Raw genomic sequence first — 19,276 nt, forward strand, 5'->3', positions numbered from 1 at the left:
TGAATTTGTAACAAGCAGAAAACACAGGTATAAAGTACAGTCAAATCGTGCCATAACAGCGTTGGTTGAAGAGTGGACAAGTAAGGATGGATTACAGACCCCTTGTCTTGGGCAAGAAGGTCCACCCTGTGAGGTAACTTGTGGTGAATGCCTCTGGCTAGGTGAAGAAGGGGGAACCAATGTTGTCTGGGCCAAAAAGGAGTCACCAGCAAGATTTTGTGGGAGTCTTGCTTGATCTTGAACAGGACCCTCAGAATCAGAGGAAGGGGAGGGATGGTATAGAGAAACATCATCTTCCAAGGAAAGGATGGGGTGTCCACCTAAGCCAGAGGACTTGTGACTTTGGCAGAAGAAAAAAAAAAAAAAAAAAAAAAAAAAGGAAGTTGTCTGTTCAAAGGGGAGGTACAAAGACCTACCTGTGGGATACCCCATCAATGGGCAATGTCCAGAAATATCTCTGTGAATCATCCATTCATGAGTTTATATACTGGACCTGCTCAAAGGGACTGCTGCTATATTTTGCTCTAAAGGAATGTAGACAGCCTGAAGAGTTACTCAATACTAGACAGTTAGATCCCAGACCTGAAGACCAAGTATGCAAAGAAGGTAGGCTTGAGTGTGAGGCATGGAAGGGAAGGCAGAGATGGCCTTTCTCTAGATAAAGAGAAGGTCCTCTCTACAACTCAAAGGCAGAGTGCATGGGGGGAACCAAAGTCGACAGCAAAGGAGATGAAAATTCCCAAGCTGTTCACTCCTGCAACCCCACAAGCACTCCATCCGAGGAATTAGTTGCACCCGAGCTATCCAGAGCCAAAGCCCTGAGGTGCAGAGACAGCTAAGATAGCTTTGGAGTCAACCCTAGCCCCAACCCCCGATCTGGCATTCCTCCAGCTCCAAACAGTGAATAGGGGGTGGGAGGTTCGCATAATGGTTAAGGTGCTTACCTTAGAAACACAAGGTGCAAGGATTGATTCTCACATGGGGTAATTGGCTAGGCTTAAAATAGCCCCCCGAGGACAGTTAGCTAGTACTAATCTATGAACAGCTCAGGGAAGTTACTGCAGTCAAAGAACAGACCATCTTTGGATCCAATGAGGACACCCCCAGAGGTTTCGGGTCCAAGGGCTCCAAAACAGAGGTTCAGATCAGAGAAGGAGAGACCAAGGGGTGAGTAGACAAGGGTCGGCTCATGGATAAAATGGGAGTTAGACCCAGGAGTACCCACATCTGGATCTGAGCTCTGAGGAATTTTCTTATCATCCTACGCCCATGTCAGTCTCAGATAAACTTCTGTAAGACCAGAGAAAAGATGTGGAGGATGAAGGTCTTGAATGTTTGTAGGGAATCCCTCCAAGAAAGGTGAAGGGAGCTGAGAAGTGACTGGATCCAGAAGGAGCGGAGGTGATCAGATCCAGGGTGATTTTGATTTTGAAGTAGTTGGACCTGATTTTTTTTTTTGATATTTTTAGCATTCAGCTTCAAAGAAGGAGCCAAAGAGGAAGAGCGATTTGGTGACCTCTTGCAAGATTCTTTACCTCTGGGAGCAGAGTCTGGCTTCCCCTATCCAATTTCTTGGGGTGGGGGGTGGGGTTGTGCCCCAGCTATAGAAGCAGAAGACAAAGAAGTAAAAAGGAGAGGGTGCTTCAACACTAGCTTGTTCCTCCTGTCTCTGAGAGCCCTGGAATTGAACCCAAAGCAAATAGAACAAACCACTTCTAAATATGCTCTTCCTAGACAATATACACATTCCCTATCGGCATCCAAGTTCGGGATTTTTATACCCACAAGTGATGCATTTTTTAAAACTGGTAGCTTAGTTAGGACAGTATGGCTGACAAGTCTAAGTCCAGAAGAGAGTTACAAGGTACTGCTAATTTAAAGTTTTTTTTTTAAGAAAAAAAAGCAAAGGGAGAAAGAAAAACTGCCAACAATGGTAGTGCAAGCAGTACTCCAATCAGTAGGGAAGAAAGATATGAAACAGAGAAATTTAAATAGCAATGTACCACAAGTGGTACTACAGAGAAGTATCAAAAAATCAGTAGCAACTGTACAGAAGAAATGCTAGAGAAAACTAGCAAGAAAATATAGGGAGGCATGAGAAAATGAGAACAAAGTATGCAGTAGATGAAACTCATGATTATGCTAGCAAAAACTCCCAAAAATTTGAGAGCGAAAGGATCCATGACTGAAGCTGAAATGCAGCGAATGAGATCTGAAGTATGTTAGATTGGTGGGGCATTACAGGTAGAGAGAGGAGTTCAAGAGTTTTTTGGATCCCAGTATCTGGTAGAAGGGGCAGTCACATCCTAGACCAATCAGTTGAGGAATGAATGAAAAGGATAACATCAGATCAACATTTGCCACTCTTAGCAGACAGAAAATTATATTTTCTTCTAACATTGTTTATATAAAGCTAAAGAATTATCTCCTATTTTCTGAGTAATTTATGGCTAAACCCATAATGTGAATACCTCTCAGATGAGAGTAGGAATCTAAGCATGGGAATATGCCTAACAAGTAAAGAATGGTGGTTATTATTCCTCATATACTGTACCCTAGCAAACAATTTTAATGTAATTTTGTCATATCCTATTGTTTCACACATTCACTAATTGAGAGGGCACTTGGTTAATGAGGCTAGCTTCAAACAGCATCACAACACTATGACGACTTATGGGCGTAAAATGAAAATACACTAAAATACAGTGTGTATGAGTATAGATATCAGAGTTACTCTGACCCCTAAAAATAAAAAAAATAACGTGCTTTCAGTATTCTTTTCTCTGTTTGTACCAGATTTTGCAGTTTATCCACACATCTCTGGCTTTATATGATACAATATGTTTTGTCACTCTGACTTGTTATTAATACATGAGCTGACAGCACAATCATGAACAAAAGGAAAACATTACACTTCTAGCAGAGGCAGTGGATGCTTGAAACTAATGCATACAGAGTACTATAAAAGCAGTTGTTTCTTGGGTAAAGAAGAGAAGGACAACATATGTCTCAATTTACAGTATTTCCTGATATCAACTAAAGTCTGCTTAGAAGTGTGCAACTAAAATAAAACTATAGGAAAGCAAAGTAATAAAATAATTAAATGAATTATAAATCTACTAAACTGTCTCCTCAAATATAAATGCATACACAATGACAAAAACATGAATGAAAATACACCCATGCTATAACTTGCTGCCGGACATTGACAACCTTATTATATTTAAGTTGGAAAGTGATTACATCTCTCCCACAGAATGCATTGTAGGCTTAACATTTAGGATTTCATTTTTGAAAAGGTGTTTCCATGATTCAGAGTTTCTTGACACTGTGTTCTGGATTTTTCTTACATAAAATAGCAGTACCCTAGCAAATTAAGTTAATGAAAACAGGAGGCTGAAGAAAAATGAAAGGCAAAATTATATACTGTGGGAATACAGAATACAAATCAGGAAGAAGCAGCTTTGTTTGTAAACATAATCACTGCAGTATAGATGTCCCTACCATACTATACCATTCTGAAGTTGAACAAATAATGACTATTACTACTAATCACTGTCATAAAAGAATGTTATACCGTATAAAATAAAATCATATCTGATATATATACACAATACATGCACTCACACACAGACACAGACACAGACACACACACACAGACACACACACACACACACACACACACACACACACACACACACACACACAAATTTATGACCACTCGTCAAAATGCAAAAGCATTAAAACACAGCTAATTGATGCAGTTTGAAAAAACAACTTATTTCAAAACACCCAACAGCAAAAAGACAAAATATCTCAAAAGGATAGGGGTTAGCACCCATTAGTAAGGATGGGCAGGGACGGCACAATAATGGGAGATGTTACATTATGCTTATTTTTGATGTTCTGAAAAGGACAAGAAATGGTAGGGAATAGAAGCTGAGATACAATCAAGAAGTGGGATGTATCACGTATATTGAGAAGACAGGATCAATGTTTAGAGCTGAGGTACATCAACAGGATAATGTTAAAACAGTGGTAAATATTAAAGCAAAATTGAAATGGCACAGCATGGGAATAGGCTATATTATGTTTTCACCTACTGTTTTGTAAAGATAAGATGAGCTAGGATAGGGAATCGGAATTCAGATGATGTCATGAGGTGGGAAGCACAAAGTGTACCAAGATGAAGGGGCCAATTATTATAAATCGAGAAATGATGATCGAACTACACTACAGCCATGAAAAGTAAAATGACCCACACTGTTTAGGAGATAAGAGGGGGACAGATATCAGGAAATACAATAAACTGAGACAAACTGGAGAGGTTTAAGAGGAAGTAGCTAGAGGATCTAAAATGGTATGCAAAATTGACACATTACTGAGGGGCAAAACTGATACAAAGAGGGAGTGGGTTAAACCGAATGTGTAATAAATACATGGGTCATGTTTCTTGAGAAGAATTTAGGTAAATATTGTGAGAGAATGACAGATTAAAATGGAGGAAGGAATAAGAGATACTAAAAAGATCAGTGGTATAATATGGAAATTGAAGGAAGAAGATTAAAGTAGCAGAGCCACAACTAGTAAACGGATTATTTGAATCTCAGAGATACAGGAAGGAGTCAAAGGGTACAAAACTGAGGCCGTTGGTGATATCAGAGAGAATTACACGGCAGCATTAATATTAATGGGAACAATTGACTTTAACATAAAGGACAGGGTTGGTAGGAACAATGTAGAATGAAGGCAATGAGGACAAATGAAAAGATGGAGTGGAAGTAGGGAGGTGAAACAGGTGATTTGGGGAAAGAAGTAATATAGATGTTTAGAATCTAATAAGAGGTCATGAAATTTTATTCACAACAGGATAGCCGTGGTGGCAGACGCAGTGAGGGAATTTGTATCAAGTAGGTATAAGAGTGTGAAATAAAATGGAAAGCATTTGAGGTAGCAAATGAACGGGTGACTGAAGGTAGCTAATAAGTAGACTAAGCAGTTAGGAGGGTTGAAAGGGAGGAATACAACAGAATTTGGGGAACAGGTAAAGAATCATCGAGAATGGTTAGAGATGAGAAGAGATTTGTAATGTAAGGCACGTATATGGATAAAATAGCTAGAAGTGAGGAGGTAAGCACTAAAGAAAAAAGTGGTGTGGGATGGAGAGACTCACAAAAAGCTACTGTAACACTGCCACAGTTATGGCAGAGATGTGGGAGGCAAGGTGCTATATGCAATGCAGAGAAGAAAATACACTGAGGAAGGAACACATAGTTGTAAACAAGTACACAGTTTTAGTTCTAAACACAGTGGAGACAGATGGGGGAAGATGTATGTAAGGGACAGATGGACAACATAGATTTATCAGGTGGTGCAGTTATTAAGGATGGACAGTACCAGAAGAAAGTCAGATTTAAAAAAAAACAGCTGAAGGAGAAAAAAGTGAAGATATGCAACAGAAAAAATGAGGGAGAGAGAAAAAAGTGAGGATACAAATTAGAAAAAAAAGACAATTTCAGTTTAGAATTTTAATTGGCTTGTGGTCATTATGAAGAGGGAGAGAATAAAGGCACACATGATGAGAACAAATGCACAGGTGCATATGTTACAAGAAACTCATCTTGGACAGGAAGACCATAAAAGACTAAAGAAAGGGGATTCTAATACAGAAGCAAGTTCTTCATGGGGGATAAGGGGACAAATAATGGTGGTTACGTTACTGAAGAAGTCATGTCCAATGGCAGTTGAGAGTAAGCTAGAAGCTAAGAAAGGCAGATACACTGGAATAAAAGGTGTTACAGAGGATATAAAGATCTCTATAGTTTATATTTCACCAAAAGCATCAGTAAGGGAAATGAAGGGCATTTTTGCCAATATAGTAAGGTTCAAGAATGATTAGCGGGTATGAATGAGAGACTGGAATATAACAGCTAAAAGGGAGGATGTGGAAAGAGGACCAAGAGTGTCGAAATTAAGTAGGGAGGGGTAATTTATGAGGGAATGTATACCCTCTGTGGGGTGAGTATATTCTACGAAAGTAGTTCCTGAAAGACTAATTGGAAGAAACACACAAACATTTCTCATCAAAATACAAAACCTCGTCAAGAACTGATAGTGGTTATATTACAAAAGAACACGTGGAATGGGTTAAATAAGTGAAAATAGATCCAATCAGATTACTGGAACATGTACTGATAGGATTATGAATAGATGGAGATAAAGGCCCACTACTGGACAGACAATGCAGGGTACCAACATATTTAATGGAAATGACAAAGAAAAGAAGACGTTGGCAAGGATACGTATAAGCACGTTAGAGAAAAGAGATAGTACTGTGGAAAGATGGGATAAGGCGCAGGAAACAATAAGAAGTTAATGAATTACAGAGGGGAATAGAAAAGACAGGGGAGTATTTACGCAATGAAGACAGAACTAGGGAAAACACAAAGAGACAGAAGGAAAGGAGATCAAATTAAGAAAGAAAGAGAGGGAGATGAGGAATATACAAGGAATGGATGAAGGCAGGATAGGGAATAAAATAATAGCTGTAGAAAGATTGTATTTCAAGGCAAATGCCAAAGCAATAAAAGTCCTGTCTCAATCAAATAGTTAGAAGTGAAAAGAGGAATACATGAAATAGGTGATGGGACCCTCAAGGAAAAAAAAAAGCGGTTACATTAGTGGAGATATTGAAGAGCTATACAAAATATTATTTGGAAATTCGTATAAAAAAAAAAAAAAAAAAAAAAAAAAGATGAAAGAAAGGTGATAGATATAGAAGTAGGAAGGGAGAATTGGGAATGGCTAAAGATGATAAAGTTGGAGGAGTATGAACAAAAACTACATTAACAGGAAAAATCAAGGTAAAAGAGAGACTGAAAATGTGGAAAAAGATGGCTATGAGATTCAGGCTTCCTAAATGAGTCTTGGGACATACAGAAGGAGGACACTGTTAAAGTTTGGTTAAAACAGTTCAACTATATAAGGGAAAGGGAGCAGATAATCAAAATCATGGAAAGAGGGAGTAATTTCAGTAATCCATAAAGAAGGGGAAAAAACCCACCCGGGTTCCCATCCTCATATGGACCCATTTCAGTGATGAAACTTGATTCCAAATGTTTTATGAGAGTGAGTAAAATGCTACCAAGACTGATACACAGAGATCAGACAGGGTTTGTAGGAAGTAGGACAACTTATAACTTGACAAGAACATTGATACGAATGGAGGATGAACAGCTTCAAGAGAAATAATTAGTTTTAAAATCTTTAGATGTTGCAAAGACAATTGACAGGTTTGGTTGGGAATATCTGTTTGAGACTATGAGGAAGAATGGATTTACAGATGGATAAGTAAGGATGGTAGAAAAGATATATGCAGGGGTACAAGCTAAGGTGAAAATAGGGCAAGACTGTTAAGTTAAGATAGAGATAAGAAGAGAGACGAGACAAGGCTGTCCACTTTTTCTATTATTATCTGCATTACATATTGAGCCACTACCAGACACTACAAGGGAAAGTCGAATTAGGGGTTATAGTTGGGACCAGAAGAAAAGATCTTATTGTATGCGGGTGATGTGCTGCTTATGTTATCTAACCATAGGGCACAGGTGAATACTTTGTGGGGTATTCTACCAGCATTTGGAAGAAAGTCAGGGCATAAGGTAAATCAAAACAAAACTAAGATACTGATTATGAAAAGAAGTAGGAGAGAGAAGATGAGGTGTTTGAAAACATGGTAGGGAATGAAATAAGATAAATGAGAATGTTGTCAGTCCAAATTGAAATCACACCCATGGGGAGAATGTCCTTAAAAGCAGGCAACTCAAGGAAGACCACCCTCATTCTCCAAGACACTGATATGGAGACTGGCCTTGGTATCAGACCAGGTCCCCTTGGACAGTCCACCCTTCGAAATGCCTACCCCCACCAGAAGAGAGGCATCCATGGTGACCATGCTGAGAGGAGGGGGGAAAATGGTCTCTCAGTAGACATCTAGGGAGAGTCCAACCATGACCTGATTTGATTCCAACAGACCTCTTGTCAATGCAACTGGAAACTCCATCGGATGTGCCATAAGACCACTGCACCTCCAACATCCACTGCAGAACCCTCATGTAGTACCTTACAAGGAAAACCAAACAAATGGCAACCATCAACTGTCCTTAGAGTCTGAGAACCAGATAAGCCAGAAGTTTTGGCCAAGAAAGAAACAAAAGAGCCAGACCCCACAGGGCTGACACTCTGGAGACTGGTAGCCTTGCAATCTGAAAAACAGCGTCCGAGTGGCAGCCTATAAAATCTATTGACTGGGCAGGAAAAAGACTGAATTTTTGGTAGTTGACTGTGATTCCCAAGAAGCTGCACAGCTGGAGTAAGGAGTCCCTGGCTCTGATCAATGATGCCCTTGTGAAGTCAGTCAGGAGCCAATCGTCAAGTTAAGGAAAAACCTGAAACCCCTGCAGCCTAAGCCAGGGTGACAAGACTGACACACACACACTTGGTGAACCCCCCCAGAGAGCAGTGGGTTGTTCAAAGGGCAGCCCTTGGAATCGATAATGATTGGCTCCCAGCCAGAAGTTTAGAAACCTCCTGGATCACCTTGCAATCCTTATGTGATGTAGGTGTTCTTGAGGTCAGTCAAACACATCCAGTCGTTCCTCCCCAGGAGAAAGAGAATAGACTGCACTGTGACCATCTGGAACTTGGTCTGCTCAACCTACTCAAATCCAAACTTGGCCTTTAGTCCTTGCTCTTCTTTGGAACCCTAAAGAATCTTGAATAGACCCCCAGGTCCGCGTTGGTCTCGTGGGACCACTCCGATGAATATTTTCTAAGAACTTTTGTATTTTGATGGCCACATCCTTCTTCTGATAGGGTGTTACAGCTGAGAAATGTTTGGGATTTAAATCTGGAGTATCCAGAAATGGAACTGTATAGCCTCTGGATCTAACTCTGAACACCTATGCGTTGGAAGTGATGGCTTCCCAAGCTTTTGGGTGTAGAGCCAAGTGACCCCAGATTACTTCCAGATAGAATTGGGCAACCCTTCATGGCTGGAAAAAAGGCCTCTCACAAAAACCCATGCAAAACCCGCACTTCTGCGAACCACTCCTATTGCATAGTGTGTGTCCATTGTGGTTACCCCCTCTACTGGGGGGGGGGGGCAGAAGGAGTTTCCTGGAAGAAAAAAAAATGATGATCCCTAGAGAAAGTCTGTTGATGGGTAGCAAAATGCATTGTCACACAGACAGTGCCTTTCCCTCCTGCTCACTTCTGCTCAATGTGGCCTTAACCTTGGGCCCAAAAAAAGAGAGGAGCTGAAAGGACAATACTAAAGTACACCTTGAAGCATTCTGCAAAGTTACACAGCCTCATGCAGGTATGACAACACATGGCAATGTCGGTGCCAGCAGCTCCGGATATGCCATCAGCCACAACAGCAGACGTACAGATATGTCAGCAATAGGTTGCAAAACAGTCATCTGAGTCTACACAGTCTTCTGAGCCTTAATTACTCTTGACACTTCTGGAACATTGCCACACTAAAGTCTGGTCAAATTAGCTAGATAGCTCAAAGTCCTCACTGTGAAGGTGGCTGAGGCATAAGAATGCTTATACCTCAGCCACCTTCACAGTGAGGGTGGCTGAGGCACAAGAATGCTTCCCTAGTTACTCCAACGCCCGAGACTCCCTCTTCTGAGATATCCTTTTAAGTGATCTTCTGCCACCATGACAGCATCCACAGCTGGACATGTGCTCCAGTGTTTCTGGTCTTGGGGGTGGGGAGCAAGAATCTTGTCTGTCTCTCTGAGGATCAGTTCCGCTGTATCAGGTTCCTTCCATGCCCTATGGGTCACCAGTTCAATAACATCGTCTGGAGAGGGAACCACTCAAGACGGGGATGGGCCAACCACAAAAGCCTCCAGAAAAACTGACTCCTCAGGAGACAGGGCCTTTGGAGTGTCATCCCCACACTGGCAAAGTAGCACCAAACAGTCACCAAAAGAGGTCCACTTTCCTTCCACGACGTCAGTGTCCTTGGTGAGGAATTCTTTTGGGAGTCCAGGTGCTTCCTCTTGCACTGCTTCTTGATGGAAACCTCCTGCCCTGGAGAATAGGGTGGGGAAACAGCTGAGGTAGGGGGGCCCTAAAGGAAGGGCAGATGGAAGACCACATGGGGTGAATTGTCCCAGAAAAGGGTGAACTATGTCCATAGGTGTAGATGCTGGAGAAAGGCAGACGCTGGCTGAACCTGACCACTACTCCTCCATGTGAGAGAATGTCCTTTCCACAACATCAAAGGCAGAAGCTGATGCTGGTCTCCTGGAGCCAGTGAACAGAGATCCTAAAGACCCCAAAGATAAACAAGACCCAGTGCCTACTTCAGCTCACCCAGATGACGAGACCATAGCCGAGCTATTCAGGGCAGAGATCAGGAGCATGAGGGACAACCCTGAAACAGGGTGCTTTGAGCCCAGCCTGGATACCCCTACACTGATATCTTTGCTCTGGGGTCCGCTTGGCTCGGACGTTTCCAAAGTTGAGGAAACTAAGATAGGGGTCGGCATTAGAATTGGCTAAGACGTCGGATGCAATCCTAAGAGAGGAAAAGCAACCAGCTGCAATGAGTTCTGAGCCGACAGGCCTGAGGGAGGAATCCAGTGTAATGGAGCTGAAGCTTCCTGTGGAGGGCACGAAGCAGAGGAGATGAGTCCTAATTGCATCCATGCTTGTAAAAAGGACCGCATCAACTGTAGTTCCACAACTCCCAACGAACTAGGATAACCTAGCAGACAAAGCCACAGAAGGAAGTTTGGAGACTTGCCTACTGGACAGCGGCTCTAACGACCAGATCCGAACCAGAGAAGCTTGGATCCATTGCAAAGATGGGGATGACTCCAATGAGGACACCTGCAGGTTAGACAGAGAAACATTCTGTGCATCTTGGGAGAGGAATTTGTGCCCACAGTCTACACATTTCTTGAAACCCTTAGCCATTCTAACATACAGAAAGGCAACACACTACAACAAGAAAAACAGGGCTAAACCACTAAACAAACACACTACAAAATTCTAAACAACTAACGATAGATATGCACTAGGAAGGCACATCCCACTAACAACAGAACCTTAACCTATGAAACCTAAACTAACCCACCTAAATTATAACGTACTACTACACTACACCAACTATCTAACAACAAATACACAAAAAAGGGTAGAGGACCTAGGAAATAACTAAGCTAAAAACTAGCAAAGGATACACCTCCACAGGAGCAATCAATGTCGCTGCTATCCAGGAATGGTGGCAGATGAGAGCTGAGGTAGTCTTGAGGAATGGGATGGATGGTGGATTATGGGTAGAGGAGGCAGAGCTCACTAGGCTGAAGTATATGGAATGTGGCCTGTCTCAGATTAGAGTCAGATCCGATAAGCCGCAGGTTGAATCCAGATGGAAAAGACAACATCAGACCATGTATTAAACATGAATATAGGTGATTCATCTCCATCCTCTTCCATTCTTTCCAATGGAAGACACACTTTCCAACAACTGTAACGGTTTACTTGGAATGGTTGAATAAAACTTTTATAACAAATGAAGTCTATTAACTGTGCTAAATTACATTAGAAGAGTGAAACAGGTCTTTCAGGCAATCGTTTTACATTCATTGAGATGAGAGGACTTGTTATGTGTTTGAGAAGGGAGGCTGTTTGCAGGACAAAAAAAAAAAAAAAAAAAGAGAGAAAGAGGTAGGTAGAATTGCCTTTGATATTTACTTGAATGGTGCTTCTGCCACAGCCTTGGTGAACATCCCAATGTAGTCAGCAAACTCCTTCCATGTCTCTATAAACCGAATCTGTACCCCTGTGTGCAGTTGCAGGTCCACCAAAGCCTTGAAAACAAGAAAGAAAGAAAAAAAAACAGATAGGAAAGAATCATCATTAAAGACAGTCTCGGATATCTACTTAAGCTCTGCATATGTAACTGTCAAAATGCAGACTCAGCATTTCATTCGCACAGTACTGCAGCCTTCAATATTATTAATTAATGAAACCAATTAATTGTAAAATGTTGCCATGTAATGTGAGCAAAGACAAGGAAAATGTAGTGAACAAGTTAAAGCAACTTTACCATGCTAATGAATTCCCTAGTTTACTTGTATTATTTATGTTGACAATACATTGACAATTAATCCAGTGAGTAAAGACTGCCTAAAAACTCATGTGAGCTTGGAATCTACAGCTTGTGATAAGACCTGCAAAACTAAGATTAATAATATCCGAGCAAAAACTTAACTAATGCTATTTATCTTCACTTTCTAATTAGAGCAATCTGGTGAGAAAATACAGATTTGGTTGAATTATATTTATTCATGCTTCTATTGGTTGCTTTATATTTTTTGCATAATGTATGTGATTATATAAAGTGACTGTTTTAAAATGTTTATGTATGGATCTGATGAAGCACTGATTGTGCAAAAACGCTTATCCTTTTAATAAATTATATGCTATCAGCTGTGGTGGTTGCTTTGGTTTGCTGGTTTACTACATTACAACTGGTATCTCAACATCATTTGGTTGCCATTGGCTTTCTGTTCATTTGCTTAATATCACTGTAAGCATCATAGAAGATCTAAGCACAATGATAAAAGTTAATCTTTGACCATGTTTCTCTACCAAGATTAAAAAAAAATGAAACATCCAATTCTAAAAGTTATACTTAATTTACTCCACAGATCCAGAGAAATCGCTGTACCATTTTACACCTCAGTGATCTGACCCATTACAGAATACAAAGCTGCATTCTGTAACTAAACAGGCTGCATAAAAAAATATATAAAAATCATAACAGGTACGGTAATTATATTCTTCTCCTCTTCTCCTTACAGGTTAATGACATATGAATTTTGCCTGATCTACACAGCAATATTTGATGAGATTCCACTTGAAAGTCTATACCTGAAATGCACCAATGGGATAGATAGCATTAGCTCATTAGATAAATATCAGTAACAGAAAAAATGTGGTAGATGTATTATAAAACACCACCAAGTTTTTGGAGACAGCTGCATAGTCAAAGGGGCCACTGCTATACAAAGGGATAAAAACTCATGTTAATAATGATTATTTCCTCTTGGTGCAGCAGCAAAGAAAACAGTTTGAGACACAGATCAAGTTATTAAATTAGAAGGTCCTTTGTCCATGAATTCCTTGAATTACTACTCGACATGAAATCGACTCACAGATTTCATCTGGTCAGGAAATCAAACCAGCAAAAAAAAAGTTAAATAAGCTTTTTTTCCTCCAAGTCAGCAAGCCCTCCCTGCACTCTCCGTAACCCTTAAATCTAGTTGTTAGGATCTACTCTGAAACAGCTGAACTCAGCAGAAGAACAATGGCATTCATGGGATGAACACAGGCTAGTACAGGATAAAGATGACTGGCATATTACTCTGTATTTGTGTGTCAAAACAAAAGTGACTCTGTTTTGATATTTAATCTTGGGTATCACTACAGTATGGTCCATGACTTACCATATTACTCCACGTTTAGTCTTTATAGATTGTTTCTGACATCCATCTTGCATGTCACCCCACTATGTTCAGTGACTCAGCATACACTTTATATACTGGATTGATACTTTCCTGTTTATAAACTGATAACTGTTATGTTGCCATTTAGTATTATGTTTCCCCCTATGATTTGGTGTCTGACATACAAGGGCATCAAGCATTAATGTCTGTGTTTTACTGCCCTAGCAGTACCTGTATATTGTCAGGTGACCTTCTTTGCTTATAGACATTAGGGCATATTTCACCCATATTGCTTGGAGTAGTCATCTCACCTTGGTAACTTAACTATACTCTTACTCAAAACCTTTGTGTGCCTCTTCAGAGAGTCTTTACTGTGGAAGGAAGTTATTTTAGTACATCATATTATTTATGACTGTGGATTATTTCATTAGGCACATTACTCTAATAATTCATCTTTGTAAAGAGATTACTTTGGCCATGGTTTGTATTCTCTGCACCCCTACAAGTTTCTGCGTTAACCACTATTCTTTCAAGTTTCATATTCACATTAGCTTTTGATGCATCATTTTAGCTATAAAGTTGTTTAATTGCCATACAAGAGTTCCATTTGTCATTAGCACTGTTTGTTCTCCTTATGGAATCCTTCATAGATTTGTTGCATAATGCAGGGCCCTGTAACGTACTACTTCTCAAGTTAGTATCCTAGACTGTGAATGGGCTGTAAATGTAATATCCAATAAAGTATTCAGGGGTATTCTGTGATCTTTAGATTCACAAACTGACTGTCTCTCCAAGAGATAACACCTTTCAGCAGCTGAGCATGACAAATTGTCTGGGGTAATGTTTTCTTTATTCAGTTCTTCTCCTTCTTAATGTATGGAACATGGGAGGGAATGGCAATTTTGTCTGTCGGGGCTGGAAGAAATATTTGCACGCTAGATTCTTTTTCAGATGCAGCTGAATCCCTGGCTGGGGTCATTTGCATTTGGAGACTGGGGCCGGTTGACACCTTGTCACCACGTTACATTATTCCACAGATCCCAGAGGACCACTCTAAAAGATATTTCATCAAATAAAATACAATATGTGAGGCAGTTTAGCAAGAATGCTTTCTGGTGAGCAGTGTCATCTCCACTATGACAACCTGAAAAGTAGGAAGAGGGGAACCTTGGACACATGGGTCCAAGAGGCCAGGGATGGGCACACCCTACAGATATGCAAGTATGTTTTCCAGTAATTTATAAATATAACAGCTTGATATGGCAAAATTGGTATGCATAATGATATGCTTCTCTTACCACAGCTGCAGAAGATAGGGCTTGCAATGCATGCATTTGACCAGGATGACGCAAGTGCGTGGAAGTAAGAAAATCATTAAAGTAATACCTTAATGCATAACTAAGTAATACAATAAAGTAAATACAGATTCTGCAGTCTTAACAGTCAGGTTTGAAACACCTGTGGCATCTTACATCTTTATTAATGTATCAGTGATTATCTGAAATTATTTATTATTTATTTTACATTTGTTGACCTGGAAAGTCCGACTGGATGCATGTCCATTTTCAGTGAAGGCCCGGGGAGTAAAGCTCCACAGTTAAACTTTTAGCAACACATAAGGTGTATACAGAAGCATTCAAATTTACATAGTACCAAACTATGTATTAGTACAAAATGGTAAAGCAAGTAGGCATGAAGTACTGTGTAGTATAGCTTCCAACCATCAGTTAATGTTGTGGTCTGCCTAGATCAAGAGTCACTGTTCTGGTCTGCTCATTGTCTGAAATATGCTGTAGGTTACGGTCTGCTCATTATCTGAAATATGCTGTAGGTTGCACTCAATAAATGAACAGGGTATACGGATAAGTTAACAGAAGTCCTAGACAGCTATCCATGTGTGTAAATGCCAGATCTGAAGCAACATTAATCAATAAAGTTTAAAAGGAGATGGTACTTTGATAATTAATTTTTTTTCAAATAACATGTTCAGTATTCCTGTAGTCACTGCTTGTGGGTTCTAATCCAACATTAGACAAATGATAAATGTGAAGTACTAAATAATGTGCAAACATATGTCATACATAACTGCAGTGCAGTTCCCAGATTAAGGGACAAGCTTGTGTTCTGCTCATTTTATCTGATATATGCTGTACGTTGCAGTTAATAAATAAATAGGATAAATGTGTAAGGTAATGCAGTTCCTACACAGCTATGCATGTGTGTAAATCAAGATTTGAAACAACATTCATCAATAAAGTGTAAAAGGAGATGTTGCTTTGAACAGGGTATCTAAGTTAACAGAAGTCTTACACAGCTATCCATGTCTGTAAATGCCAGATGTGAAGCAACATTAGCCAATAAAGTGTAAAAGGAGATGGTGCTTTGATAATTACTTTTTCAAATAAAGTGCTCAGTATTCCTGTAGTCACTGCTTGTGGGTTCTAATCTAACACCAGACGCAGCTATGCATGTGTGTAAATGCACAATTTGACACAATAGGAATCAATAAAAGTTTTAAAGGAGATGGTCTGAAAATTTGTTTTTTAAAATAAAATGTTCAGTCTTCCTGTAGTCACTGCTTGTGGCTTCTACTCCCATGGCAGCCAACTGAGAAATGTCCAGCTGTCTAGTATAATTAGTGTACATGAACAATTAGTCATGTACTTACCATAACGCTAGATGTATGTAGTCCATCTCGCCAAATATTCTTCACCTGTGGGTTCGGAGCCGACAGTTGGCTCCAACTCGGCCTATATACTAGCTCGAAAGTCTTTGATTGGCTGGCTAAGATGGTATCCCACAATACCATGCTCCACATCCCCAGATCTAGTTTGCTGCTAACAAAAGCCATTTGTGCAATGCACACACACACACAGATCCACAGCCAAGAAGATAAGGTCCAACAAGTTGTCTAAAGGGACTAATACCAGGGTTATCAAACGAGATCCTCCAAATTCTCCAGGCAGAGGGACAGTGGGTGAGTAATGAAGAATATATGGCAAGATGGACTACATACATCTAGCGTTACGGTAAGTACATAACTAATTGATGTTATGTAGTCCTATCTCGCCATTATTCTTCACCTGTGGGACAGCGTCCCTAGCACCTATATCCCGGGTGGCTCAATGAAAGATACTCCTGAGCACAGTGGAGCCAAAGGAAGATCTGCCCCTGGACACCACATCCAATCTGTAATGGGACACAAAGGTATGAGGAGAAGCCCATGTTGCAGCTGCGCATATATCATCCAAGGATAGTCTGGCTTGAAATGCTGTAGACGTTGACACTGCTCTTGTAGAATGTGCTCTGACTGGAAAGGGTATGTTTCTGCCTCTTGTCTGGTAAATAAAGGAGATGTAACCGGATAGCCATCTAGAAATGGTTACTTTGGACACTGCTGATCCTAAGCGGTTGTCTGAGAACAAAATGAAAAGTTGATCTGATTTCCTCCATTCTTTAGTCCTGTGTAGATAAAAGCGGAGTTGCCTATGAGCGTCCAACGTATGAAACTGATACTCCGCCTTGTCAGAGAAATTGGGAAAGAATACTGGCAGTTCAATGGATTGATTAATATTAGACAGTGACACTACTTTGGGAAGAAAGGTAGGGTTCGGCCTGAGGGAGACCCTGTATTTATGAAAAACCAGGTAAGGGGGTTTAGTTGACAAGGCCTGCAGCTCTGAAACCCTCCTGGCAGAAGTAATGGCTATTAGAAAGGCCGATTTCCATGTCAGAAATTTCAAATCGCAGGAAGCAGCAGGTTCAAAGGGTGCAAGAGTGAGCGCCTGCAGAACAAAATTAAGGTCCCAAGGCATAACCGGTTGAGCTATAGGGGGACGAAGGAGTAGTGTGCCTTTCATGAAGGCTTTACATAGTCTGTGCGCCATTAAGCTGGGTTCATGAGCCACATGATAATTAGAGATGGCTGCTAGTTGAACTTTTATGGTGGCTGGGGCTGACCCTTGGTAGAATAGTTGAGACAGGAATTCTAGCACAGTGTTGATGGGAGCCGTGTAGGGGTCAATATTTTTAGACTGTGCCCATATCGAGAACCTTTTCCACTTACTGGAATAGATCTTCCTAGTGGCTGGTTTGTGAGAGGATGGAAGGATATGTACTACATTTGGAGAAAAATCGTGATACCTGACTATGTTCGGAAGTGGAGTAGCCAGGCGGTCAGCCGGATGGTTTCCAGGGAGGGGTGGAGCTGTCCCGACATATGTGTCAGTAAGTCCGGACGAGCGTCCAGAGTCCAAGGAGGCTCCACTGCAAACTGTTGGAGAAAGGGGAACCACACCTGTCGAGGCCAGTATGGAGCGATCAGAATCAATCTGCTTCCCAGAGATAGTGCTTTCTGAATCACCTTCGAGATGAGGGGAAACGGAGGGAAAGCATATAGCAGACCCGAGGGCCAAATGTGTGCAAGAGCGTCCCTTGGATATCCCCCCAATGGAGGTATCAGTGAGAAGAATGCGTGGCATTTCGCATTGAGAGGACTGGCAAATAGGTCGCAGCAAGGCTGACCCCATTTGTTGAATATGCTGTCCGCCACCTGTCGGTTCAGGGACCACTCGTAGGGCGGAAGGATAGCCCTGCTTAACTTGTCCGCAATCACATTGGTTTTCCCCGGAATGTGCGTTGCTATCAAGGTCCTGTGGGAAGCTATCGCCCAATTCCACACTCTCATAGCCTCCCTGCATAGTGGATATGATCGGGTTCCCCCTTGTTTGTTGAGATACCACACTACGGACATGTCCGAGTGTATTGCAATCGTCCCGGTCGGGAGGACATGTTGTAGTGCCTGCAATGCTAGGAGCACTGCCCTCATCTCCAGGACATTTATGTGCAAATTCATCTCGTGTTCCTGCGACGTACCTTGGACCAACCTGCCGAGATAATGCCCCCCCCCACCCTATCCGGGAGGCGTCCGTGGTCACTGTGGCTACCGGGTCGGGTGAAGAGAACGGTTTCCCCACTACTAGATTGTTGGTGCACAGCCACCAACTCAGATCCTGTCTGCATATGTTTGTGATTAAGATGGGATGAGATAGAGGCAAACTCTGAAGGACCACTGGGCAAACAGGAGCCACTGTAATATGCGCATGTGCAGCCTCGCTAAAGGAACCGTCATGATAGTGGATGCCATCGTGCCTAGTAGCTGCAGCACTAGCCTTGCCTTTACGCATGTCAAAGGTATCATCTTCTGAACCTGCCCTTGTAACCTCGTGATCCTTTCCATGGGCAGAAACGCTCTCATATAGTATCCAACTCTGTTCCTATAAATAAGACACGCTGTGAGGGTAGCAAGGCAGATTTTTTCCAGTTTATTATGATGCCTAGCTGATGGCAAATGCTGATGGTATAGTTTCTGTTTTGACAAAGTAGATGCTTGGTGGGGGCGGCTAGGAGCCAGTCGTCCAGGTAAGGAAAAACCTGGAATCCTAGACGCCTCAAGTGAGCCGTCACCACTGCCATGCATTTGGTGAACACCCCTGGGGGCTGTGGTGAGACCAAAGGGCAGGGCTCGAAACTGGAAGTGTCTGGCTCCCAGCCGGAAGAGTAGATGACACCGGAATGCTTTGTCCATTTTTATGTGGTAATAGGCATCCTTCAGGTCGATGGAGCACATCCATACTTCCTTTGCCAACAGCGGAAGAATTGATTGTAGTGTGACCATTCGGAACTTGGACTTGCGAACATAATGGTTTAGTCTGCTGAGATCCAGAATGGGTCTCAGGTCC

The 19,276-nt window shown here is 41.4% G+C and overlaps 1 protein-coding gene across 1 annotated transcript in view; it reads right to left on the reverse strand.

The window, feature by feature from the left end:
- The window catches only part of EME1 (essential meiotic structure-specific endonuclease 1), a 258,388-nt gene that overhangs the window by 60,105 nt on the left and 179,007 nt on the right, over window positions 1-19,276 (reverse strand). The window contains exon 7 of the mRNA XM_044084995.1: window positions 11,779-11,894. Coding sequence (XP_043940930.1) covers window positions 11,779-11,894 — 116 coding nt within the window. The remainder of the gene's footprint in view (window positions 1-11,778; window positions 11,895-19,276) is intronic.

Source organism: Protopterus annectens, chromosome 10.part0, assembly GCF_019279795.1.
Source record: "Protopterus annectens isolate FY-2018-M chromosome 10.part0, PAN1.0, whole genome shotgun sequence".
In the NCBI taxonomy this organism is placed as follows: Eukaryota; Metazoa; Chordata; order Ceratodontiformes; family Protopteridae; genus Protopterus; species Protopterus annectens.